At 37.6% G+C, this 27039-nt stretch overlaps 1 protein-coding gene across 6 annotated transcripts in view; it reads left to right on the forward strand.

Moving 5' to 3' along the window:
- Positions 1-5050: 5050 nt before the first annotated feature.
- ADGRG6 (adhesion G protein-coupled receptor G6) overlaps positions 5051-27039 on the forward strand; it is a 100888-nt gene continuing 78899 nt past the window's right edge. For 4 of the 6 annotated variants that reach the window (XM_034418926.3, XM_034418927.3, XM_034418929.3 and 1 more), the window contains exons 1-2: positions 5191-5953; positions 13696-13793. In XM_034418926.3, the coding sequence (XP_034274817.1) occupies positions 5937-5953; positions 13696-13793 (115 nt within the window). In that variant the 5' untranslated portion in view covers positions 5191-5936. Of the gene's footprint in view, positions 5967-13695; positions 13794-27039 lie in introns of all 6 variants that reach the window. The other 2 variants (XM_034418928.3, XM_087882833.1) reach the window with 2 other exon arrangements.

Here is a 27039-nt window from a genome sequence, read left to right on the forward strand (position 1 = left end):
TGTAACCATTCTAAAGCTATGCCTGAGGATATTTTAATTAACTAATTTTAATTAATTAATTAAGATTAAACAAATGTACCGTACATGTTTGCCATGCATGAATGGAATTGTCATCATTTCTTTTTGTAGCAGAAATCCTGCCTTTTCTAGAAAACATAATGAGACAGCAGGAGGAAAGACAAATGTTGCCAACAACAAATTCAGAACATTATGACCAGGTTGCCAGTAAGGAAAAGATCATAACCACACCAAGAGTCCCAGGGGTAAAAGTCATGGTGTTAAGATTTTATCATGCCACTATAATCATGTGAAAAGGTAATGTTTTGCCTTTTTCAGCATATTTCAGTTTATTTGCTCATCACAACAATATTGATAACAGTATGTAGTATAAGAATTATTATGCATCATTTACACGTTTTAGAACATTGTGTGATTTAAATAAACATAAATGCAAGTTTCACATGTACAAAAAAGAAATACAACCCAGCATTTATTACTACCTAAAATACCTAAAATTAAAATCAGGTACAGAAGTCTAAGTGCAAATGATTAGAATATTGTTAGATAGAGTCTGGAAGGTGCCTGTCTTATTTAAATCTTAGGTGTTGAGTTTAATTTGTTCTTTGTTGTTACATGTATAGAATACCATGCCTAGATTGAAAAAAATTCTCTGAGGCTCTCAGAAATTAGGATATACAGTAGATGAAGTGGTTAAATGTAAAATTTGTTACTACTGGTTCTGTGGGCGTGGCTTGGGGGGGTAATGTGAGTGGGTGAGCGTGACCAACTTTTTTTTTTTACTTTTAAAACCATTTTTTCTACAACCTCTTTGGCCGAGGTAAAAAAAAGGCTTTTAAAAGCCTCTGACGATCTCAGCTGAGCCACACGATCATCAGAGGCTTTTTAAAAAACTTTTAAAAGCATTTTTTCGGCCGAAGAGGTTGTAGAAAAAAATGCTTTTAAAAATTAAAAAAAGCCTCTGATGATTGCGCAGCTCAGCTGGGCGGTGGGGGGCAGAGATTTTTGCTACTGGTTCTCCAAACCACCTGCCGCCATTGCTACTGGATCAGATGATCTGGTCCGAACCAGAGCATTTCACCCCTGAATAGATGCCAATGATTCTGGGAAGGGATTTTTAAAAAATTGCCAAACATTGAACATCAATCATTTCACTAAAATAACCTGGAAGATCATCTACAAGTGGAGAAGATTTCAAACTACTGCCAACTTGTCCAGGTCAAGCTGTATCAATAGGTTCAGCCCAATATGTTGAAAAAAGTCTCTAAGAATCCCAGAAAGTTGTTACATAACCTACAGATATCTTATACCACTATTGATATCAAAGTACACAAGTCTACTATTAGAAAGAAGCCACTAAATTAGATCTCCATGTGCCAATAGGAAACTTTTGTGATAAAGAATAGAATAGAATAGAATAGAATAGAATAGAATAGAATAGAATAGAATAGAATAGAATAGAATAGAATAGAATAGAATAGAATTCTTTATTGGCCAAGTGTGATTGGACACACAAAGAATTTGTCTTTGGTGCATATGCTCTCCATGTACATAAAAGGACAAGATACATTCATCAAGAATCATAAGGTACAACACTTAATGATAGTCATAGGGTACAAATAAGCAATCAAATCATACTAGGAAACAATCAATATAAATCATAAGGATGCAAGCAACAAAGTTACAGTCATGCAGTCTTAAGTGGGAGGAGATGGATGATAGAGACGATGAGAAGATTAATAGTATTGCAGCCTTAGTGAATAGTTTGACATTGTTCAGGGAATTATTTGTTTAGCAGAGTGATGGCATTCAGGAAAAAACTGTTCTTGTGTCTAGTTGTCTTGGTGTGTAGTGCTCTATAGCGTCGTTTTGAGGGTAGAAGTTGAAACAGTTTATGTCCAGGATGTGAGGGGTCTGTAAATATTTTCACAGCCCTCTTTTTGACTCATGCAGTATACAGGTCCTCAATGGAAGGCAGGTTGGTAGTAATTCTAATTCTCTCTGAAGTCTTTGTCTGTCTTGTTGGGTTGCAGAACTAAACCAGACAGTTATAGAGGTGCAGATGACAGACTTAATAATTCCTCTGTAGAACTGAATCAGCAGTTTGAATCTCTGTAGAACTGAATCAGTTTGAGTTTTCTGAGTTGGCACAGAAAGAATATTCTTTGTTGTGCTTTTTTGATGATGTTTTTGATTTTAGGTAGATATCAGGGCAAGAATAAAATTTGCTCATGACCACTTAGGCAAAGACTAAGACTTCTGGACAGGTAAGGCAAAATACAGAGTTACTTGGTTAGGGTACTAGGAACCATGTTTGTCCAAAACCAATATTTTACCAGAAGAACCTGATGCCAACTGCAAATTATGGCGGTGGAAATGTTATGGTTTGGGAAAGAATCCGCTATGAATTTTTCATAGTACCAAAGGGTGCTTGAGGATAAAGCGAGACCATCTGTCAGAAGATTGAAGTTCAACCAAAAGTGGACCTTGCAACATGACAATGACCCTAAACATTCCTGTAAAACCACCAAGTAATGGTTAAAAAGAAAAAAGAAATAGAGGGTTCCGGACTGGCCAAGTCAAAGCCTAGATCTAAATCCCATCAAGATGTTGTGGGATAATTTGAAACAGGCTGTGCATGCAAGAAACCTCTCAAATATTGCATAGCTTAAAAAAAAATTATGAAGAACTAGAAAAAAAAATCCTTCCAGTTAATGTCAGAGACTGGTTACAGTTATATGAAATGCCCCAAAGGGGCCAAATATCAGATATTAGAACTAAGGGTGTTCTTACTTTTTCCATAGAATAAAATCTGGCACATCTGTTAATTTTTTTGTTGAATAAATGATTGCAAAGTCAATTTCCCATGAGTTTTTTTTTGTGTGTGCGTGTGTTCAGTTATGTCACCTTTATATTTATTATACTGTTTGAATGAAGATAAAATATTGGTATGTTCACATGTTTAAAAAAACAAAAAAACTTTTAGATGGGTTATGCTTACGTTTACACATATCTGGATAGTATGATATCACAGAACAACAGATTTGCCTCATTTTCATATCAAATGAGGCAAATGTTGTTCTGTGATATTCAATGGATATCAGTGGTTTCCTAGAGGTCAAAAAAGTCAAGATGGCATGCACACAAAAGGGCCGTGTCCTCAGTCACAGGTTGGGGGCATGGTCTTGACATTTTAATCCCTCACCCTTGTATGGAATCTCTTCAGATTTATTATATGAGTTGAAGTGCTCCCTATCCATCCTTCAAAAATATATGTATACCAACATATTTACTGTCCGCACTCAAATAACAGATTAATAACAGATTTACAGAGTTGGAAGGGACCTTGTAGGTCATCTAGTCCAATCCCTGCCCAAGCAGGAGACCCTACACCATTTCTGACAAATGGCAGTCCAGTCTGTTCTTGAAAGCTTCCAGTGATAAAGTTCCTACACCTTCCGAAGGCAAGCTGTTCCATTGATTGATTGTTCTCGCTGACAGAAAATTTCTCCTTATTTCTAGATTGAATCTCTCCTTGATCAGGTTCTATCCATTATTCCTTGTGCTTTGGAAAATAGCTTGACCCCCCTCCTCTCTGTGGCAGCCTCTCAAATATTGGAAGACTGCTATCATGTCTCCCTTGGTCCTTCTCTTCACTAGACTAGCTATGCCCAGTTCCTGCAACCGTTCATTGTATGTTTTAGTCTCCAGTCCCCTAATCATCTTGGTTGCTCTTCTCTGCACTCTTTCTAGAGTCTCAATATCTTTTTCATAGTGTGGTGACCAAAACTGGATGCAGTATTCTAGGTGTGGTCTTGCTAAGGCTTTATAGAGTGGTATTAGTACCTCACTTGATCTTGATTGTATCCCTGTTAATGCAACTCCTGATCCTTCTATTGCCTTTTTCCCTTCAAATCGCTGCAATCTTATTTCTGTCCAAGGTAATGATTAATAAAGCCTAGAGAAATTTTAAAACACTGAGGCTGCCCTGGGATCAGGACAGAATGAAAAGGAAATGCCACTTTAACACAAGTATAGCTAAGGATGACTTAATCCTGTCTTATTCATAGTGGATGAGTATCATTGGGCACAGCATGAAAAAGATATTGCCAGGACATGTTTGTATCATAGTTGAGTTGCAAAAAGATTCCATGAGGAATGTTTTGATTATGCCTGCCTTCGCACAGCATTACAGGAGCGAGAACAGCTCCCTCGCTTTATTTCTTCTTGCAGATTTATAAGTACAAGGTCCAGGGGCAGTGGTGGTGTAAAGGGAAAATGAGGCCTTATAATTGCTTTACCCAGTCTGATGCCCTCCAGATCTCGAGTTCTTCAACTTCAGGTAACCAGAAATGTGAGGCTAGCTGACACGATTGTTAACTGCAACTCACTCTGTACTGTATTTGGAAGAGAGCAAAGAGGGCCTACCATAGATTGCCCCAAGTGAAAGCCCCCAAGTGGGGGCCACTTCTAGACCTCACACACCCACTTTACAGTCTGTTTCTGTTTCTCCCCTCTGGGAGGAGGTTCCGAAGTATTTTAGTAGGACTATCCAATTCTGTAATTGTTCCCTATGCCATCTATCTGGTAAACTGGCAAGATTAGTTTCTCTCACCATGTACATGTATACATCCGGACTAGACTGTGTTGTTTCTCTGTGTCCAATAATATATGTGGGTATATCAGAGGTGGGTTTCAGCAGATTCTGACCAGTTCTGGAGAACCGGTAGCGGAAATTTTGAGTAGTTTGGAGAACGGGTAGTAAAAATTCTGACTGGCCCTGCCTCCATCTATTCTCTGCCTCCCAAGTCCCAGCTGATCCGGCGGAAATGGGGATTTTGCAGTAACCATCCCCTGGATTGGGGAGGGAATAGAGATTTTGCAGTATCCTTCCCCTGGAGTGGGGTGGGAATGGAGATTTTACAGTATCCTTCCCTTGCCACGCCCACCAAGCCACACCTACAGAACCAGTAGTAAAAAAAATTGAAACCCTCCACCGGGGTTTATACATAATTTTCTACTTATTTTTTTCATGTTCATGCAGTGTATATTGGAGGTGGCTAGAGCTGTATGCAACGAAATTTCATTTTAACGCATGCCGATTAGTGTACATTCATAACGACCATAAAGCTATTGTGTTCTATTTTGTTCTATTCTTGAACCACTTTCTTCATTTAGCAAACGTCATTGGCGTGTTCGCGAGTATGAGGGACCAGAGATGAATTGGAATTAGTGACTGCTTTCGGGCACGGACGACGTGAATCATTCGCGTGAGTAGGGCAGCCCTCGCCGCTCGAAAACTTTTGGATGTTTTCCCGTCCCCGCCGTCACTCCGGGGTGGGGCTCGAAGTTGGAAGCCGGCCCCTAGAAGGTGAGAGGCGGCCGCCCGCAGAAACCAGCTCTGAGCCTCGCGGGAGACACTCTCCGGGTGCGGGGCCACGTGGAAGCCCCAAACACCGCAGGGTTTTGTGTGGGGTTTTTTTCTCTCTCTCTCGCTTCCCCCAACTTTCGCGGGAAGCGCCCGAGTGGGCGGGGAACGAGGGGCTGAGTCGCGGAAAAAAAAAAAACCCTTTCGAGGTTGCGTGGCTTCTCCTCTGCCAGAAAGGCGCAGCGGCGGTGGGAGAAATCGCTCCGGGTGGCCCCCATTTACCGCCTACCCGAGTTGGTCTCGAAAAGTTTTGAAGGGGTTTCCGAGAGGGAGGAGCAAAGAAACCCAGCGCCTGATTTCCCCCTTTTATTTTATTTTTTTCCCCGCCTTCGTCGGGTCCCAGATTTTTATTTTTATTTTTTTGCCCGTCGAAACGAAGGTGGTGGAGATGAGGGCGATGGAGCTTCCCTCGTGAAAACTTTCCTACCAAGCCCGGCGCTAGACGAGGACCACAAGAAGGCAGGAAAAAGAAGGATCCCCGCCCCAGAGGATGCTAACTGAAACCAAGTAATGCCAACATGTACGTTTCTGACTCGGCACTTGTCCTTACTGAAAAGAATCACGCTTTGCTTCCTTTCTTCTTCTTCTTCTTCTTCTTCTTCTTCTTCTTCTTCTTCTTCTTCTTCTTCTTCTTCTTCTTCTTCTTCTTCTTCTTCTTCTTCTTCTTCTCCTTCTCCTCCTCCTCCTCCTCCTCCTCCTCCTCCTCCTCCTCCTCCTCCTCTTCTTCTTCTTCTTCTTCTTCTTCTTCTTCTTCTTCTTCTTCTTCTTCTTCTTCTTCTTCTTCTTCTTCTTCGTGATTTGACTTTCTTTTGGCTGAATGCGGACCTGTCGTTTGTGGTTTAGTGTGTCATTAGGACAGAGCAGGTGACTCGTCTGTGCAGAGAAAAAAGTAGGGCCCAAAAAGCTAACTTTTAGGAAGAAAAGCTTAAAAAGAAAAGAGCCCAGTTTCGATGGAACAAACTTAACCCGATCTTTGACAGCTGGATAATCACAGGAAAGTTTCTTTTGTGGGTTTCTTTTTTTAAAACAACCACATGAGTTCACCTGGTGGCTTTAAAGTAATAGTTAGAAGGACTCATGTTTGCAGTGCAGCTGGATGAGTAACTCATAAAAGCAGTTGGTGTTTGCTCTCTGGTTTTTGTTTAGAACTTTAATGCCTAATTTCACATCTTGGGCTAAATATTATTTGGTGCTGGCCTACTTTAAAACCCCAGCTTTATCTGAGAGAAGATGTGAGTAAACTGTTTTACAAATATTTTACAAAGAAATATTTGCAGCCAAAAAAGATGCTCTGCCAAAAAGAGGAACAGGAAACTCATGAAAAAAAGATATTTGCCACCTTAATTTTCATGGTTCTTTGGTTACTGGGTTGCCAGTGAGACATCTTCTTGTCTATCTTGGGGAGAAAATATGATAATTGAGATTTGAACGACTATGCAATTAACTTTCTTAGCGGCTGGACTAACTTATTAGACAGAATATGCTGTATTACAATATTGCATAGTGATCAAAGATGCTCATTACTTTTGCTTTGGGTTCATACTTGCTAAGTGTCAAATGAAAATACATAGTTGAGAGCCAGAAAGGAAGGAATAATGGAAATTGTTTTGAAAATACATTGTCCCACTTTATCTATAGTACCTAGGAACTTTTAATAAAGCAAATTACCGAGAATTGTTTTCATAAATGTGTTTTCCTGTAAGAAATTTACCCCAAAGTCTGCTTAGCTTGGATTAGAAATCTCTAGTTATTGAAATTAATCTTAAAAAGCAGGATTTTTATGATATGTCCATCATACTAATCCAATTTATTTATTTATTTATTTAAAAGATTTATATGGCTGCCCATCTTAAGCAGCATTGGGGAGCTCACAACAATACCCTGTTTTCCTAAAAATAAGACATCCCCTGATAATAAGCCCAATCAGGCTTTTGAGCGCATGCACTAAAATAAGCCTCCCCCAAAAAATAAGCTCTCTCCAAAATAGTTAAACACAGAGCTCGAAATCAGGTAAAATGGAAAGAGGAGTCCCATCTTGCTCCACGGGCCCCAAAATAATAAGACCTCCCCAAAAATAAGGCCAAGCGCTTATTTTGGAGTTCAAAAAAATATAAGACAGGGTCTTATTTTCGGAGAAACATGGTAATAAAACCAATAACCATAAAACAACTATAAAACAAAACTATTCTGAATATTACAAGGAAAGGTATAAATTGGAACATAGTATTTTAAAAACTTTACTACAAATTATAAATATCTAGAATGACACCCGTGAACATGAATGTGACAATCTGAAGAGAATGTTATGGGAACACGGGCAGATATAAAGTGGCATAGATGATGTTTACACCAGCGTAAGAAAGGGTTAGGGTTAGGAGGACTAATATTGTATGCTGTTTTTGTCCTTCTTTGTGTCTTACTACTATGATATGGGGAGGGGTAATTACAAGTATTAGAATAGATTAAGGAAATAGTCTAAACCTGATATCTTGTTACACTTGTTACACTTGGTGGGAAATAAAGTAAATTGAAAAGTATATACCGGTATGTTTCTGAGTAAATATGCATAGGATAGGTGAAAGTTATACATAAAATCTCATCAGTTTATTGATTGATAGTATATTAAATGAAGTTGGCTTTGAAGATGGGATACAATACTTTAATCAAGATTTTTGTGATAATGAAATTAGATAAGATTTCATTATAATAACTGTTGAACCTCCTTAGGCTAAAATAGAAAAACATCTGTGCAACCAATACATAGCAGTCATTTAGTAATATAATTAATTTGGTTCAGTTCCTGATTATTAATTACAAAACTTGAAGTGAAAAAGTTGAAGTGAATTCAGTTTATCATTTATGCAATATTACTAGTAACGGTTAATATCGCACTGAAATATTCTATTACATCTGATTTTATTTGTTGCTGATTTTTCCCAAAGTATTTTGGAAGTTGCAAACTCCATCCTTTTTTAAAGGAAACAACCGAGACAGTATTTTTATTTTTATATATATATCCTTTGTATAATATCAGCAAAAATGGTATTCAAGGGGAAATCCCTATTTGCAGTTGAAACTTCATTTTTAGTTAGCAGCTGCATGAATTCTAGTAGTTCTCATGAGTAGTCATGCAAGGTCATAATTATATGAATGAAACCATGGAAACTTATAACTCATTCTATTCATTAATCTTTCCAAAGTCAGGCTTTGTTGCATGCCATTTTAGAGAGTTGTATAGAGCTCTCTATAACAGTATGTCATGTTGATAGCACAGTAGTGCTAAACATCTCTAATTCCTTTCGATTTTTGTAATAGGTCTGTCTTGTAAATTGCTTAATCAGTGATATATGTGTATTAAAATAATGGGATTTATGATTAATGATTCATTTCAGCTGCCTTGATCTTCAAGGCTACATTTTTACTACCATTTTTAATCAAAAACAAGGCTTTAAGGCGAATTATGGCACTTTCCTAGAAGTAGTGGTAAGCCTAAATAGTGGCCTGCTAGAATATGTCTGCTTAAATGGACTCCAGAGGATGGTAGAGGATAGGAAAGCCTGGAGGAATGTTGTCCATGGGGTCGCGATGGGTCGGACATGACTTCGCAACTAACAACAAAAGAATATGTCTGTCTATCTAGAGGTCTATCGATCTATCTATATTCATCTTAAACCAAGATATTTATTATCAATTTTCTTGTAGACTTTTCCTTTTTATTGGACAGCACTTAAAATTGATCATCAAACTTTATATAAAAGATTATACCTCCAAGGAATTCTGCATGCTAGTAAATAATAATGGGCATCCTTGAATATATTACCCTTACCAAAACCATTTCAGGCTTTATTCCTATCATAATTTTGATCACAACTGTTGACTGCTATCTCTCTGGCCTAGGCCTCCATAAATAAAACATGGGAAGTCTACTAAGTCTATAGATATGAATTTTGTATACATGTTGGGTTTAGAACATAATTTTTTAGATTAATGGACTATACCTCAAAACACCAGCCATAATGCTCAGAGTGCTCTAGCTGTTAAAAATATTAATGGAATTTGAAAATTTCCTTCCTTCCTTCCTTCCTTCCTTCCTTCCTTCCTTCCTTCCTTCCTTCTTTCCTTCCTTCCCTCCCTCCCTCCCTCTCAAACTTCTTATAAGTTACTAAGCCAAATGCACCCTGCCTTAACAACAGCATCTAAGTGAATCTCATTTTTTGCTGAGAATAACGTGAACTGTGTTCTGTCTGATTACTGAATTTATTATGTCTTATACATACCTCACACAGTTTTGCAGTCTAAGAACCACAGTGGGTGGCTGCAGTGGTAGCAACTGAGAGAAGAAAAATACCTCTTGACAGATATTGGTGACAGTAGTAATAGCTGGTAGATTGATATCTATGGACATTGCAATACAAATCTCAAGAGATATTGCAGCAGAGAAGGGATCGTGGAGAGGAATGGGGAAAAATACAAAATGGGAGTGCTGTATTTAAAATTATTGTATAATGAAAAGTTTTAAGTTACAGCCTATGGTGGACTCGGTGTTAAAAAGGTTCCAATCCAGAAAATAGAGTTGCATTGTGTGTATGTGTGTGTGTGAAAGAGAGAGAGAGAAAGAGAGTGGGTTTTTAAAAAAATTTTTAATAGTAAAGCTGATATATTTATTAAGGGCTACCTTACAGATACATAAGATTTCCAGGAATTTAGAGCAATTTTAATAGGCATAATTTCTCTTTCAAGGTGAGAAAGTAGGATTGATTGAAAAGGATAGCCGTCCGATATTCAAAATGGAGTCTGTATTTGCACTATTTAGCTTAGCTGAAAATTATAGCTGTGGATAATAGTACATTGATCATTTGGGGTTTTTGTCTGGATAGATAAGATATTTTGATTTATAGAATTAGGGTCATATTACATCCTATCCTTAAAATATAAAGATTTCTTCAGCCATTTTTTCTTAGTTAATATTCTTAGCCTCTCTGTAGGCTATTTCAGTATTATACACATATAGAAAATAATGATACTAAGAAACATAAGGGCAAACTTCTTCATCTAGTGAAGAATTCAGAATATGTGTGTTCATTTATTAACCATTCATTATGGATCGCTGGTATCTCATTTTCAGAAATTTTAGCAAGGATTTATTTGCAATTGCATTGACATCCAGGACAATCATTGTGTTGTGTGCTAATCCGGTTATTTTAGTGTGTCTGGCTTCATCAAAGAGCTTTTTATATTTCAGAGAGCAACACGTAGTGTAGGATTACCATTAAGTTTAATGTTACTGTTCATCAGAAAGCTGAGTCAGTTTCTGAGTTGATAATTTTAAAAAATGTGATTTTTCAATTTAAAAAATATGATTAATTAATCAGCTACTTATTTATGAAAAATCAATACCATGTGTAATTTAATTTTTAACTAGAATGAAACTGATCTTGTTTGTACATTTATCTTTAATAGACATAAGACATTTTTCTTTCCTTTCTAAGGAATTGATGATATGTGTAAGAAATCTCCATGCCATTATCAAGGGAAGAGTAAGTTGTATTAGAAATATAAGTTCCCTGTAAAATAGCTGCTTTTATTTGAAAAGAAAAAACAAAAGGAGATACTTTCCATATACAGAGATTAATCTCAAAACGACTTCTTGTTTTACTGATGTTTTAGATTAGATCTTTCATAATTCTGGAAGGACATATGGAACTGGAGGTAAGGCATCTGGAGGATATTAGGCCGCCTGTGAGGAAACTCAAATGTTCTCAGAAGATCTAAGTGCTGCCTTTGATTTGTTTCATATTCCCTTTCTCACGTAGGCACAATTGTCATGAATCTGATGAAAATAAATGTTCTAAGGTTGATGGCTACAAATATAGGGTTAATATTAATATAGGCTGATGGTATTTAATAAATTGGTAATCTCATTTTATATATTATAAAATTCAGTTAATGAATATCGGCCACTGGCCTATAGCTCCTACATGACAATAAGGCTTTAAAACAGCTTTCCACTAAAATCACTGAAGGCAACTTTAAAAGCCTGTTGTTACATGCTGGGAAGAAATATTTAAGACTCAGATTCAGAATACAACTCTGTTTTGGAAAAGGAGGGCTGTTCAAGATGTAACTGAGTTCACCAGAAAAAAAAAATCTAAATGGATCAAGAGTATGACTTTCTTTCTTTCTACATCTCTGCCATGTATGTCACCAATGCCCGTCCATTCATTTCCCCTTTTGATCATGTATAGTAGAAGTAGAGAATGTAGAGTCCTTTAGATATTGATGAACTATACTTTTTATAATCCAGTCAGAATGGCCTTTGTTAAGTGGACTAGTAGATACAGAATATAAAGAGGAGCACAATGTAGATTCTCTTATGTTGTGGTAACAGTATACAATTTATTTGTATCTCCAGAGACACCGAGACTGCTTTCCCTGCACCAGTCAACTTTCCTTGCCATCCTAACCCCAAAGTCCCCCCTCCACCAGCTGATACCAAGTTATGCCATGCATAACTTTAAGACGATCTAAAAACACAGCCTAGGAATGGGCAGCGTTTGATGTGAGACAGAATGGTGACCCATATGATCCCATTTTAAACAAAGTATCATTAATAATGAAGAAGCTGCAGAGCAGCCAGGTTGGAGTGAACTGGGAAAGACAAATGTCCCTTGGCTCTAATTAAATTAATAGCAGTGAATGGATGGAAGCAGAGGAGAAGGAGAGAGGGAAGGAGAGGGAAGTGGAGAAGAGGAGAGGGGAGAGGAGGAGAGGAAAAGGGAGGAGAGGGAAGGAGAGAGATAAGTACATATAATGTTATGGAACAATTATCAAAATAATGGTTACAACTATGACATACAACATTATGTATTTAAAAGAGACTATAAAGTAGGATTAAGAGAATACTGGTTATAATCAGGGTGTATAATACTATGTAAACTTAAAAAGGACTGAATACAGCCAGTATATTACCGTTGCAAAACTGGAAACATGATGTATTATAAAGAAAAATGTATAATATTTTTTTTTAAAAAAAATAAATTAATAGCATAATCATTATTATTATAAAGCTATTTCTTTAGTAGATGCAGTGATGTAAAAGTCAACATAGAGCAGTTGGTCTGATAACCTAATGGAGGAAACCAAACAGTTGGCCTGCGTCTTTGATTAGTCATAGTGCGATTCTCTCCTGCCATGCCTGCAGTGGGGTAATTCCTATACTAGTGAGCATGCAATAATCACCAAATAGAGCATATTGTCTCTGAACCTAGATGTACAAAAGGAAGTTAAAGAACAGGGTAGTACATTCATCTCAGCTTCCTCTTCCCTGTTGGTACTGACGATCACACTTATTTCACAGTGATACCAATTAATGAGTAACGATGACTAGCTTTGGTTACAGATTCTGATTCTTGTAAATGTAATCCAATTTGCATGACATATTTAGTCTTAAGCAAATATTGCATTTACCATACTCAAAGGTTGTCTATGATGTGAGAGAGTATGGTGACCCCTATGATCCCACATGGGATCAAATATTATATTATTTGTAATAATATATACATTTTCATTTTCATGTCCTTTTTTGTGAAAGGTGTTGTGTCCTAGAATTCCCAGTTGTAGTGTAAGGGTTAGATCCTAGGAAGACAAGAGTCAGTGATATACAAAAGTGTTCTAATGACAGATGGATTGACCCCAAATCTTCACTGGATGCACAGAAGAGAATACAGGGAGAATAGCCTAGCATCCCTGTGTGATTTTTAATGTTGCAACTAGAACCAAGTCAATGTTTTTAATATCAGAATAGCTATTTGTTTTTCCATGTACATTACAGTAAACTAGGTAAAGTCGTAAGATCCAGCAAAGCTTTCACTTATCCACTGGCTGATGGAACACAAGTACAATTTCACCCTTGGACTAAAGCCTTGTATTGCTATTCTAATCTTATATCCACCTTTGGTTTTACCTCTTTAAATCAGTGGGAAAAGATCTTGGATTTGGTAAATTTGAGTATTTGCTTGTTTTCAGTACCATTCAGACAACAATACTTTGAAAATGCATTTCATGATTAGCAGCTTTATTCTGAAACATTTGGAGATCAGATAACTTTCTCTGTTTTAGATAAGAAATAAATAATAGAAGTTATTTGACTAAAAATAGTTTGAAGAAAATATCTTTGAAGAAAAAATAGGTTTGTAATCTCAGGAACGTTAAAGAGGTATATTAAATTTTTCTCATTCCTTGTTCCATAGGATGTTATATGAGATTCAGATGTGGTGCTGTCAATGGAAAAGGAAGTCACATTTATTTTTTCTGTTCATACTCAGTCTTCTGTGTGTACAGATTTCAGGTAAGACACCATGAATATTTCTTTAGTAAATCATTAAAACACTAAATGTTTTAGAAAACTATATTTATATTGGTTTTATGGAGGTTTTGCAAAAGGTATTTGAAGATAATTATATTATCATTAAACTATTAAGATATTATTATTTTATTAATAAAACAAGTATAAACCTTTGCATCATATATACACATCTATACTTTCAGATGGATGCTTTTTACTTCATCAGTAATCCTAATTTTTCTTTGTTAATTCTTAGAATTACATTTCACAATTTATTAAGCTATGATTTTCAGATCAGATGCCCAAGTAACACATGGGTGCCAGCCAATGGTGCATCATGCTGTATCTCATAGTGCAACACACAAGCTTGTGTGCAATTACATAATGTGCTAGAAACAGAATTTCACAACAGCTGTAACTGTAGCAGCACCAAATATAAGTGGGTGCTAAAGTCCTGCTTCTGTTCCTGGTTGAGTGGGGGGTTGGACTAGATGACCTATAAGGTCCCTTCCAACTCTTATTAATCTGTTAAGACTTCTGTTAAGAGATGTTCATTAATATTAGGACTTAGTGTAGAAAATTCAGTGCAATAGGAATTGAACAAATGTCACACTTCATTACCAAAAATATCATATATCGATCTAATAATTATTTCTTTCAATATGAACTGCACACACAATAGTGTCATTTAAGAAGTTGGGTTTTGTGAAGCATTTACTAAAAGTGTGTTGTGAATAGAATGTATAGCTTCATTTGTTCTGCAGAGTAAGAGCAATTTTATTATACAGCTGGACTATGAAACATGAAAAATATAAAAGGAGGAAAACAGATCCCCTGAAAGGAAGGAAACAAGCTGGAAATTTCCATCCTTGGCATATCTCTGATGTTCTGATAGGAGTGGCCTTTAATTATGGCTTTGATGTTATTTTTCCTTGTCACCTTAAGATATTTGTGAGTATGTGCCAATAATTCTTTGAAGGTGCGGTTATATTTTTTTGCAACAGAAGAATGGATGATAATTAGGCTTCCTTTACTTTGTGTATATAGTTTGGATTAGATTTGCAATTAAGTAGAGCACAATGACAAGTAAGTAACCATACTAGTCTGTCTCTTCATGATTGCTATAATGATAAAGGTTATTTCTGAAAATATTTTTTTTAATTTCTTTAAACATTTTACTGGATGGTAAATTGGATTTAGTGAAGGCTGGGAGGGAACATGACTTGCTCCAAGAAGTAGAAGGAAGGAATTGCTTTTGATACAGATAAATTCTTTCTATTCAGAAGACAACAATAGCAAAAAAAAAAAAAATGCAGCACAAGGAAGAGTAGAATAAATTCAGTGGGTGGTAGATAGAAATAAACTGCTAGCAAGAGGGATATGACTGCTACTGCTGTAATAGTCCCGATAGGAGAATTCAAATAATTTTATCCCAGTGACAAGACTCAAGAAAACTTCAAATCACAATTGCTAAAACTGAAAGGAACTTTAAAAACACTTCTATGCTAAGATTAATTGTTTAGCTTCAGGGTTTTTAAAATGACACAAAAATTTTGAGATCAATACATAGCTATTAAAATCATGGTAAAAGCTATGTTTTTATGGATTTTCTGTAAGCTGAAAGACTAGAGTAGATGCAACACTTGAAGAAATGTGTTCCATAACCTGGAAGGAATGCTGGCTAAGTTCTCTCCTCCTTTTAGAACCACAGATCTCTGATAGCCAGGGCCATGTTCGCAAAGTTTCTCCTGCAGACCTTAACTCTGGGACAGTTATTTTAATGAGGAAAAACATGCCTTTGGATGGTTAGGCCTGAAAAGTAATATGGTTTTAAAAAATCAACTCTACCACCTTACATTGTGTCCTGTAAGCAATTGGCAAGCAGTTGCAATATGTAAAGTCATCATTTGATATCTGTTCCTTGTGCTGCACCTCTTGACAGTTCCGGATACTTCAGTATATAGGGACTGTGGCAATAGTCAAAGCAGCTTGGTTAGCCACTGTTAATATGACCAACCCACAAAGGATTGCAATTGTGACATCAAGCGTAATTGTGAAACAGTTCCACAACTGCCACATGTGATATCTTGGTGAAAGCTCATGGTCAAAGAGTACTTCCAAAGTGTACTTAATTCCTTAAGAGGAAAGTAGACTCACTCAAAACAAGCTGAACCTTCATATTTTTACCTAGATTTTAATTTGATTTTTTTTCTCCTTCTTTAATCATCCTATCTACTTAAGGGATGCTTAAGGCCTCTAATGGCTTTTGTAGGGTTGGGTACTAAGGAACCATACAGCAATGTAGCAAAAAACTCCAGATGACTTCTTGCCTCTATCTTCAATTTAGATAGTGAGAATACATAGGACATAGGGAGAAAGTAGTGAATAGTCCACTATCAGTAAGCATGTAATTAGCTTGGGGTAATGTATGATGCTGTTATCTTACTACTTTATTTTCTAAGGGCAAATCAACAACATGAACCACTTACTGTTTTAAATCTGAGTTCAGTACAAGTTTAACTCTCCCTGTCTATACATCTTTCAATATTCAGGTAATGAATTTGCAAGTTTGGTTGATATTCTGTTAGAAAGATTATGTGAAATATCAGACTATGAAAGAATACCATTGGCATGAATCATCATAGTATTTTATAATTATGAACTTTAGTATTACAGAAATACTGAATTTTCATAAAATTGCTTCATGAGTACAAATGCTGCAATGCACTCAGGATCATAAATTAAAATCTACTTAAAAACATACATTTTTATGCAAGTATGTTTGGAAATACTAATTTAAGTAATAATGCACCTGTCTTGGTACATGGGTAATGAATGTAGTATATGTAATGAACATTGTAAAATTTTGAACTAGCTATGAAAGGGATTTTTTTTTAAAAAAAATTGAGTCAGCCACACTGTCCAGAGCCAGCCCTATGATTAGGCATAATAGACAAATGGATTAGAACCAGTAACTGAAGTTGGATTAAATACTCACACATTGCCCTCTAGATTTGTTGCACAGAGGACCTTATGGCTCATGGAGCTCTAAGTAGTTTGCTACCTAACCAGAAAGATCCTCAGAGTATAGTACAGAGAGTTCAATGCAAGCCAAATGGTAAGTATGGAAGTGATCGTAACAAGGGATTACTGACTACTTCTATTGCCTGGGCATAGATTTTTTTGAAATTGTTATTTAAATAAAAGAAATATTTAAAAATATTAGTATTAAAAAAGCTACTGTTGTAATGGGATTTGTTATGAAGGTATTGTGTCTTCAATTTTTTTCAGTTCTGTTTAGGAAATCCTAAGGAAAGATACTAATGATCCATTTGGAACATGTACATTATATCCAAAGCACTTTCCACACTGTTAAAGCAGCTATGTCTTTTTTTGTTCTTGTACAGTTGTTTCAGAAACTGCTTTCATCTGTCTGATGTGTGGGTATGCACAGACATTTCTCTTCAATTTTTTTTCCCCAACAAAGAAAAGTAGCTGTGCACACATATTCATCCAGGTAGAGCTGGGAATAGCTTTTGAAGCAGGTGCATAATCCTGATGAAAAAAAGGTGGCTGTCATTACCCTTCAGGAACAGATATTTCAGCTGCACCTCTATGCATTTTGAAGTTCATCTTTTGAAATAGTTGCATAGCCCTATTAGCCAATCCTAACAATTTCTTCATTAGTTCTTTTGAAATTTCTACAAACTGTTTTATAAGTTGGACATGTCAGTATATTTTCCACAATAGGTAGGAAATATTGAACTTCTTGGTTCATCTTACATAAGTTGCATTTATTTTTGTAGTTGCAAAACCAAGAGACCTGCTTATTAAATAGTAATAAGACAGTATCACCCACCAGGCCAGTCAGTCAGTGTTTCTTCAGCTGAAAAAACATATCCAAATGAGGATTTATTTGCTAAGTCCATGCTAAATCCTACCCATATTAAAGACTGTCTGATATGAAAGCTGTTTCTGTAACAAGGGCATGGATTGGGAATTACACATTTTTTTAATTTGTTAAGGGCTTGCTTAACTTTTGAATTAATAGTTATTACTTCAACTACATGTAGTTCTTCAACTTATGACCATAATGGAACCTGAGCATAATGGTTGTAAGAGGTGTCAATCATCATGTGACCAAGCCTATTTTACGACCTATTTTTGTGGTAGTTACTAAGGAAAAACCAGAAACAAATGCTTTCAGAAAAACATTGCAAATCGCAGTCATGTAATTGCAGGGCACTGCAAACAGCCATAAATGTGGGCTGGCCGCCAAGTGCTCAAAATGTTGTCACATGACTATGGGGGAATTCAGAACTGGATTGTAAGTATGTTTTTGGGAGGTTCATCATAATTTTAAATGGTCATTAAACAACCAGTCGTAAGTTGAGGACTATCTGTATTGTAAGTGAGAAGAGATCACTAGGAATTTGCCAGGTCTCTGAAGCAGTCCAGATGATGAATAGAGTTTGCAAAATTACAAGAAAGGATCAAAGTCATCTATATTAGTGAGGACAACTAATCAAATACCTGAAGAAAAAAACCCTCAGGTGCTTAGATTTTGGAAAATAACCAGTTTGATGTAAATATGTGAAAAAGTAAGATATGCTGATTTAAAAATTTTAAAATGTGTATGTGACTTACTTAGACGTGCCAGTTCTAGAAGGAAAAAATATGCTAAGAATATTGTATTTTTCTTTATCAATTGTACTTCCTGCAAATTACTGAGCAGTATTACGTTCATCAAGACTGATAATCCACACTTTTTATTCAAAAGGAATGAAAATTGAATTTTAATAACCAGTGTCTACTCTCTTCTACAACTTCAAAGATCTTCAGTGCTGACTTAATTTTTTCTTGCTTCCATACTAGTTAATGATCACCAGTGCTTTGCTTTGTAAATCAAGTTAGAGCAGTTTTCTCTAACCTGTATGTAAGCAGTAAGCAATGCTCCAAAATTTCTTCGCCAGAAAGGTCCATGACCAAGAAATCTGACTTGTGCTCCAAACAGGGTACCATTTTGCAAAAGGCTAATTAGAAATAAGCAGCTCGCTAGATGAAATAAGCTGTAAATTAGCAGGAGTTGAAAGAGTTGCTGCTGACTATGAAAAAAACATTGCGACACGAAATCTCCTGTTTCATCTAGAGAGCTGCATATTTCCTTCATTAAAACTGACTAATCTTTATTTTTGTCACTCTAATTGGGAAACTGCTTGCTTTCGAAAGAGGAAAAATCTAAAACATACCGTAGAACAAGCTTTCAATTTATGACAAGGTGTTAGTTCCATCTTTTCCTACTTCATCTACCCACAAGGAAAATAAAAGCATAATAATTAACCTTAAATAAATGAATAAAACATGACTAAGTTTAAAGGAATGAAAGATTCAGTGGGTGTACCTTAAATATATGATGATATGATCTCAGCACAATTAATAAAATAAAATGTAGCATCTCCAATGAGTTGATAGGTAAACACATTCTCTAACTGGAATAACAACTTTATAGAAAGTTAATCCCATGTTACAAACCAAATTTAGGAACATGAGAAGTAATATAAAATGTGGGCCTTTGCTAAAGATACAAAAAAGAAACAATGCTTTTATTGAAATATTTTACATGAGGTACTTACTTCATCATACTTTCAATTACATGTTCACCACCTTGACTTATTTATAAAAATAATAAATAAATATAAATAAATCCAATAATAAAAACATAAGGAGAAGGAAAAATGCACTGTAGCTCATTCTGTTATAAGCAGGATAATCATTATCCTTGACTGTTTATTGTCAGCTTCTGGAGATTATCGTTGTACTTGTGATCAGGGAATAATTGTGCGTGCTTGTCTTCAGAGTCAAACAAGAACTTCTCTGATTCTACAAAGAATGCTTTCTTTTACAGTGAAATGGCCAATGAAATAAACCAGGATTTTTCAAATAGTTTTCTATGGTATCCTAAGAACTTGATGAGATTCTTAGGTGTAAAAGAAAATCCCACTTAAACTCAGCCAATGTTAAAAGTTCTGCTTTTTAGTGTTGTGCTTTTCCTCCTGAAAAACTTGTCAATTAATATAAATTATTTGGATCAAGAATATATTTACTAATATTAGAGGGTTTTTTTTTTTAGATAATCTCATTTATTTCTGCTGAAATTGAATGCTATTAGTACAGGCTTCAATCCCATGCTTCTGTTTTTTTTTTAATAATACTGAAATTATTACTGAGAATTATTTTTTTTAATTTCTTTTTTTATTAAAAAAAACTAATATTAGAGTTTTAAAGGGTTCTTTGCAATTATGAATAAAAAATTCAAAATTATTTGATATTATATGTGTACACACACACAACTTTGAATGTCTATATTTGTTACTTTCCCTTTCCTAATATTAGCAGCAGAGGATATAATATTTAACCAGTTGACACTCCAATTTAATCCTTGTAATCATATTAAATAAATTGTTAGAAGAAATCTAGATTTCAAATAGCAGGATTATTTTTTGTTATAGAACTTGGAAGGAATGTACATTGTGTAATTTTGATCAATATAAGGACTTAGATATCCATTGCAGTTAATTAAGTTGTAATGTAAATCTCATTTACAGGATGGCAATATCTTAAGATAAAATACTTCTCTTAATATATTTTATATTAATATATATTTTAATGTATTTATGTCCAGTTAAGAACTTCAAGAAAATACTACTTCAGGTTCACTTTTAAAGATTAGAATGTTTTACTTATTTTCACAAAATCATTATTTATAAACAAATATTAGAATGTAGTGTGTGTAAAACATTCTGTATCTGGAGAAGGAGTGTTCTGGGAAATGCTAAAATATCCTATTATCCCTTTGAATTATTCTGATCTGGTTGTTCCAGATGGTCCAGAAATTTTCCAAGCAGGAAGTAATTTGTGATACTGCAGAAAGAGACTGGGCATAAAATACACCCAAAGCTTTTACATGCTTAATACATTATGGTTTGTCACACAGTCAGCTAGATGTTCAGACTGGATTTGGCTTTTTTTTTTTGGTCCATCTATTGAGGCCTTCCAATTGGGGTAGGCAGATGTGGATGTTTGATGCAGTAATGAAATCTAAAATTTGTTAATACCGGTTCTGTGGGCGTGGTTTGGTGGGAGGGGGTAATGTGACTGGGTGGGCGTGGCCATTTTTTTTTTTACTTTTAAAACCATTTTTTACATGTAAAACCATGTAAAAATGCTTTCAAAAGGCTCTGATGATCCCACCTGAGTTGCCTGATTGTCAGAGGGTTTTTTAAAAACCCTCTGCCGATCAGGCAACTCAGCTGGGATCGTCAGAAAAAACTTTTTTTCTTTTAAGTGGCTCTGACGATCCAAGCTAAGTTGCCTGATCGGCAGGCAACTCAGCTGGGATCGTCAGAGCTCGGATCGTCAGAGGCATTTAAAAGAAAAAAAGCCTCTGATGATCGCGTGGCTCAGCTGGGCATGGGGGGGCGTGGGCAGGGATTTTTGCTGCCGGTTCTCCGAACTGCCCGCCGCCATCGCTACCTACTCGCCCGAGCCGGTCCGAACCGGGAGCATTTCACCCCTGGTTTGATGGTCTTTAAAAGTATTGTTGCAACATGTAAGCTGTTCCGAGCAAAGCCACCTTTTGCAATTGACGGATGGAGAGTTTGTCAACGCCAGTGGTGTTCAAGTGGTGCTCCAGTTGTTTTGGGATTGCGCACCCCAAGTTCCTATTACTATTGGTACTACCTTTGCTTTCTTTTGCCACAATCTTTCTACTTTTATTTGCAGCTCTTTGCATTTTGTTATTTGCTCCAGTTCTTTCTCTTCTATTTGGTTATCTCCAGGTACTGTCACATCTACTATCCAGACTTTTTAAAATATTTCTTACCAACAATTGTTAAGTCTGGGGTGTTATGTGGCAAGTACCCATCTGTATGAATTCTAAAGTCCCCGAGCACTTTAGCTTCTTCATTTTCTATTACTTTCTCTATTTTATGGCCCCAGCAGTTCTTGCTTGCTTGCAGGCAAATATTATTTCTTGCAGTTCTTCCAATGCACCAGTGTTACTACTTTGTCATGCCGTCGTTGCTAGTCAGTCTATGTCAGTGATGGTGAACCTTTTCGGCACCGAGTGCCCAAACGGAATGGTCAAGGCCATCTGGTCTTTGGGTTACCAGCACATGTATGCATGCCAGCCAGCTGGTCTTCACGCACGCTGGAGCACCGGAAACCAGAAGAGCAGCTGGCTATGGTGCGCGTGCTCACAAAGAGGGCTCTGCGTGCCACCTCACGTACCATAGGTTCATCATCGTGGGTCTATGCGATCTTCTTGCAGCAGCTAACCCGGTGAGTCACTGTTTCTGCAGCTTCTTTGCAGAGGTGGCACTTGCTATCTGTTGCTGTCTTCTCAATTCTGGTGTGCTGACCTAGGCTTCCTGAGTCAGTAAAACACACGAGTAGTCCAGTGGTGCGTTTCAAATTTTTTTACTACCGGTTCTGTGGGTGTGGCTTGGTGGGTGTGACGGGAAGGATACTGTAAAATCTCTATTCCCACCCCACTCCAGGGGAAGGTTACTGCAAAATCCCCATTTCCTCTCAATCAGCTGGGACTTGGGAGGCAGAGAATAGATGGGGGTGGGGCCAGTCAGAATTTTTACTACCGGTTCTCCGAACCATTCAAAATTTCCGCTACCAGTTCTCCAGAACTGGTCAGAACCTGCTGAAACCCATCTCTGGAGTAGTCCCAAAAACCTCTTTTATTGCAACAGCTGTGAATTCTGTTCATTCACAGATGAGTCCCAAATAGTTGTAAAGAGTCTTTCAGGATAAGGCCGATAATCACCCACCTTTATCTCCCTTGAAATGCTGGCAAAGCCACACAGATTCCAGAATCAAACAGAGCTTCAGACTTTAAACTGAACAGAATTAAGAACGTTGCTTCCTGCAAAGGCCCACATGCTTTTGCTCCTCTTCTAAGTCTTATGGGAGGGGCCAATCATCTCCAAGCCCTACTCCTGAGTTGTTCCTTTTGTTTTAACTGTTCTTGCCTTCTGGCAGCTGTGCGCATGCACGCACTGGGAACAGGCTCCCCCTGTTCCTCTGCCTTGACTCTGGAGGCTCCGGAGGCAGCACGTACCTCCCAGATGGCCCTTTCTCTGCCTCCGACACAGAGCTTCTGTCCGAGCCTTCCCCATACTCCAGGACTGGCCCATGTTCCTCCCCAATCTCTTCACTGTCCAACTCTGCTGCCAGCTCCACAGGCTACCGGTGGACACAACATCTGGCTTTGTATGTTTTTGTTCTTAAGGCTTGGTCTTATGCAATCAGAATTAGCCCTTCTGTCTCTTTCTTCAACATTCCTGCTCTTAGCCATTGCCAGGTCTTGTTATTATCTGCTTTCTCTGGTCTTTTTTTTAAATGTACTGGCCATGTAGAGCTTTGTCTTTTCATGCCCCCATTCTGTTCTTAATTTGGTCTTAGTTTTAGGCCAGTTTGATCTCTCCAGTTGTCAGTAAGCCTTCCTGATTTGTCCCAAAGTCCCTTTTCCAGGAGGCAACTGGACTTTCTTGTTTTTTCTTTGAAGACGTTTCTCATCCAAGAAGCTTCTTCAGCTCTGACAGGATAGTGGGGAATGGAAGGATTTATATTCCTTTCAGACAGCTGGTCATTTGCATCCTTGGGTCCTTGAAGCACTTTGAGATTTATCTGTGGCCTCAGGGTCACCTGAGTAGTGCTCCTGTTTCTTGTAGTCTGCATTTTTTTTATCTGGAAATCCATTCCTACTCCCACACCATTCAAATTGTATAGCTAAAAGTCTGTAGAAGCGAAACGTCTTCAAAGAAAAAACAAGAAAATCTAGTTGCCTCCTGAAAAAGCACCTTTGGGACAACTATGACCTGGATGACTGAGAATCTCTAAAACCTTCCTGGTATATCAGTTTTGGTGCATCTTCTCCACTATCCTTTCTTCCAATGTACTTGCAATAAACCCCTAATTTTCCTTGGTAGTAGAGTCTGTGACTAGGGCATATATGACTGAGCAGATTCCGCTGATCTAGGAATGGGTGCAATGGACCTCCTGACCATGACTGCCACCTGATATTTATTTATTTATTTATTTATTTATTTATTTATTTATTTATTTATTTAAATTTTTATACTGCCCTTCTCCCAAGGGACTCAGGGTGGTGCACAGCCAGCAATAAAACACAAATATACATAAAATTTTAAAACAATTTAAAACATATTAAATAATTTGGCCCCATTATTTAAAAAAAACTAAGACAACCATTAAAATTCATGTTTAGGCCAGCCCAGCTTGTTGGAACAATAACATCTTGAGGGCACGGCGAAAGGTGCGTAGGTCAGGGATCATCTGTATCTCCGGGGCAATTCATTCCAGAGGGCAGGTGCCCCACAGAGAAGGCTCTCCCCCTGGGGGTTGCCTGTCGACATTGTTTGACCGACGGCACCCTGAGGAGTCCCTCTCTGTGGGACCGTATTGGTCGGTGGGAGACTATCGGTAGCAGAAGGTGATCTCGTAAGTACCCAGGTCCTAAGCCATGGAGCGCTTTAAAGATGGTAACCAACACCTTGAATCGCACCTGGAAGACCACCGGGATCCAGTGCAGCTCGCGCAGGAGAGGTGTTACATGGGTGCGCCGTGTTGCTCCAATAATCACCCGCGGGGCCGCATTCTGGACCAGTTGAAGCCTCTGAGTGCTCTTCAAGGGGAGCCCCATGTAGAGAGCATTACAGTAGTCCAGACGGGAAGTGACGGCATGAGTGACCGTGCGCAAGGAGTCCCGATCCAGAAAGGGACGCAACTGGTGAATCAAGCGAACCTGATAAAAAGCCCCCCTGGCCACAGCCGTTACATGATCTTCTAGAGACAGCCGTGCATCCAGGAGGACACCCAAGTTGCGAGCCCTCTCTGAGGGGCCAAGATCTCACCCCCAATAGTCAGCGATGGAACCAGCCAGAAACCACAGCCACTCGGTCTTGGAGGGGTTGAGTCTGAGCTTGTTTCTCCCCATACAGATCCACACGGCCTCCAGGCACTGGGACATCATGTCAAGGGCATCATTGGGGTGGTCCGGGATGGAGATGTACAGCTGAGTATCATCAGCGTACTGATGGAACTTCGCTCCAAAACCACGGATGATCTCACCCAGCAGCTTCACATAAATATTGAACAGGAGGGGTGAGAGGACCGACCCTTGCGACACCCCACAAACAAGGCACCTCGGGGTTGACCTCTGTCCCCCTGCCAACACAGACTGCGTGCGGTCAGAGAGGAAGGAGGAGAACCACTGCAAAATGGTGCCCCCCACTCCTAACCCCTCCAACCGGCGCAGCATGATAGATGGTATCAAAAGCCGCTGAGAGGTTTAATAGGACTAGGACAGAGGAACAACCCCTGTCCCGAGCCCTCCAGAGATCATCAACCAATGCGACCAATGCCATTTCTGTGCTGTACCCCGGCCTGAAGCCCGACTGGTACAGATCTAGATAGACAGCTTCATCCAGGTACTGGGGAAGTTGTCACGCCACCACACTCTCAACAACCTTCACCACAAAGCGAAGGTTGGAGACTGGACGATAGTTCGCTAATATAGCCGGGTCCAGGGAAGGCTTCTTGAGGAGGGGCCTCACCACGGCCTCTTTCAAGGCGGAGGGGAAGAAACCCTCACTCAAAAAGGGTTGTGCAGGAGGACCCCCAGATTGTGCATGGGGTCTGTCTTGGGCATTGCCACTTCAACACACACATAGAGATAAGCAACATTTAATTTGAAACGTATAATAAATAATAAAAAGACCAGAACAACTCCTTACCAGCAATCAACACCCAGTTAAGCAGGGATTAACATCATACACAACAAAAAGTAAACAATACTCTTAAATAAGGAACTACCAACTCAGACAAATAATCAAAGAACTGCCAAGGAGAAAACAACAGCCCCATCAACACTGACAAGATAATGTACTGTATATAAACAGACAGCAAACCTCATGCACTTCTAGCACTAAAAAGATTACCTAGTTAAGTAATGAAACATTTGCAAGCAAACAACCAAACTGTCACTTTGTAGTCAAATTTACATAATTCCCAGGTAATCCTCGATTTACGACCACAACTGAGCACAAAATTTCTGTTGCTCAGCGAGACATTCATTAAATGAGTTTTGCCCCATTTTATAACCTTTTTTGATGCAGTTGTTAAGTGAATCACAGAAGTTCTTAAGTAATTAACAGTTAACAGTTGTTAAATTAATCTGGCTTCCCTATCGAATTTGCTTGTCAGAAGGTGATCACATGATCCAGGGACATCATAAATATGAACCAGTTGTCAAGCATCTGAATTCTGATCACGTGACCATGGAGATGCTGCTTTGGTCATAAGTGTGAAAAAAGGTCACAAGTCATTCAGTTCTGTAGTAACTGAATGGTCGGTAAACAAATTGTTCTAAGTGGAAGACAACCTGTATATTGCTGCTATTTATTATATAGGCCAAATTTCAAACTCAGATATGTTTAATGTATTTAACAGAAAACAAAACATATTCTGGAGAATTATACAGATGTATAATAATTCAGCAATTTTAACTTTTAAATGGATGTATATATTTCCTCGACTAAACAGAATTTGCTCTAAAGGTTGTATAATCTGATTAAAGTTTAAAATAATTCTAAGTCTAATGCGCATAAAGTCTTAATTTTGTTCTGAATCAGTATTACAAATTATATAAAACAATAATTTTAGTGTGCCTTTAATTTTCAGTTATCATAAATATGTTAGCTTTGCATTATACGGTAAAAAATTTTGTATTCGTTCCCCCTTTTTCTTCATTAAATATTATTATTCTCCTCCAGTTTTTGGAACTCAATAACAAAGTGGAGTTATTCCTGTTATCTTTTTCCTCCAGTATACAATTATTGGCAAAATAATCTGTTTTTCTTTTCCTCAGAGGACTGTGATGCGAAGAACTCCAAAGACCCCTGTGCCCTGTTGGCTTCAGGCCAGCAGGGTGGAAGTGCAAGGGACAAGTTTCTTGCACCTTTGCTTCAATTCCTTAGTTTGGTTTTGTGTTTTGTGTTTGTTTTAATTTAAAGGAGGAAAGCATTTTATCAGGAAGGGAGAATAGGACTCTCTCCTAAATGTATAATCTGAATTTTAAGTGAACATCATACTATGTTCACTAATTGAAGTATAAGGACGTATAGTAGAACAACTGAAGAGTTGAATGCGCTGCTTT

This window comes from Pantherophis guttatus, chromosome 1 (genome assembly GCF_059756535.1).
Source record: "Pantherophis guttatus breed Tessera chromosome 1, ASM5975653v1, whole genome shotgun sequence".
Lineage (NCBI taxonomy): Eukaryota > Metazoa > Chordata > Lepidosauria > Squamata > Colubridae > Pantherophis > Pantherophis guttatus.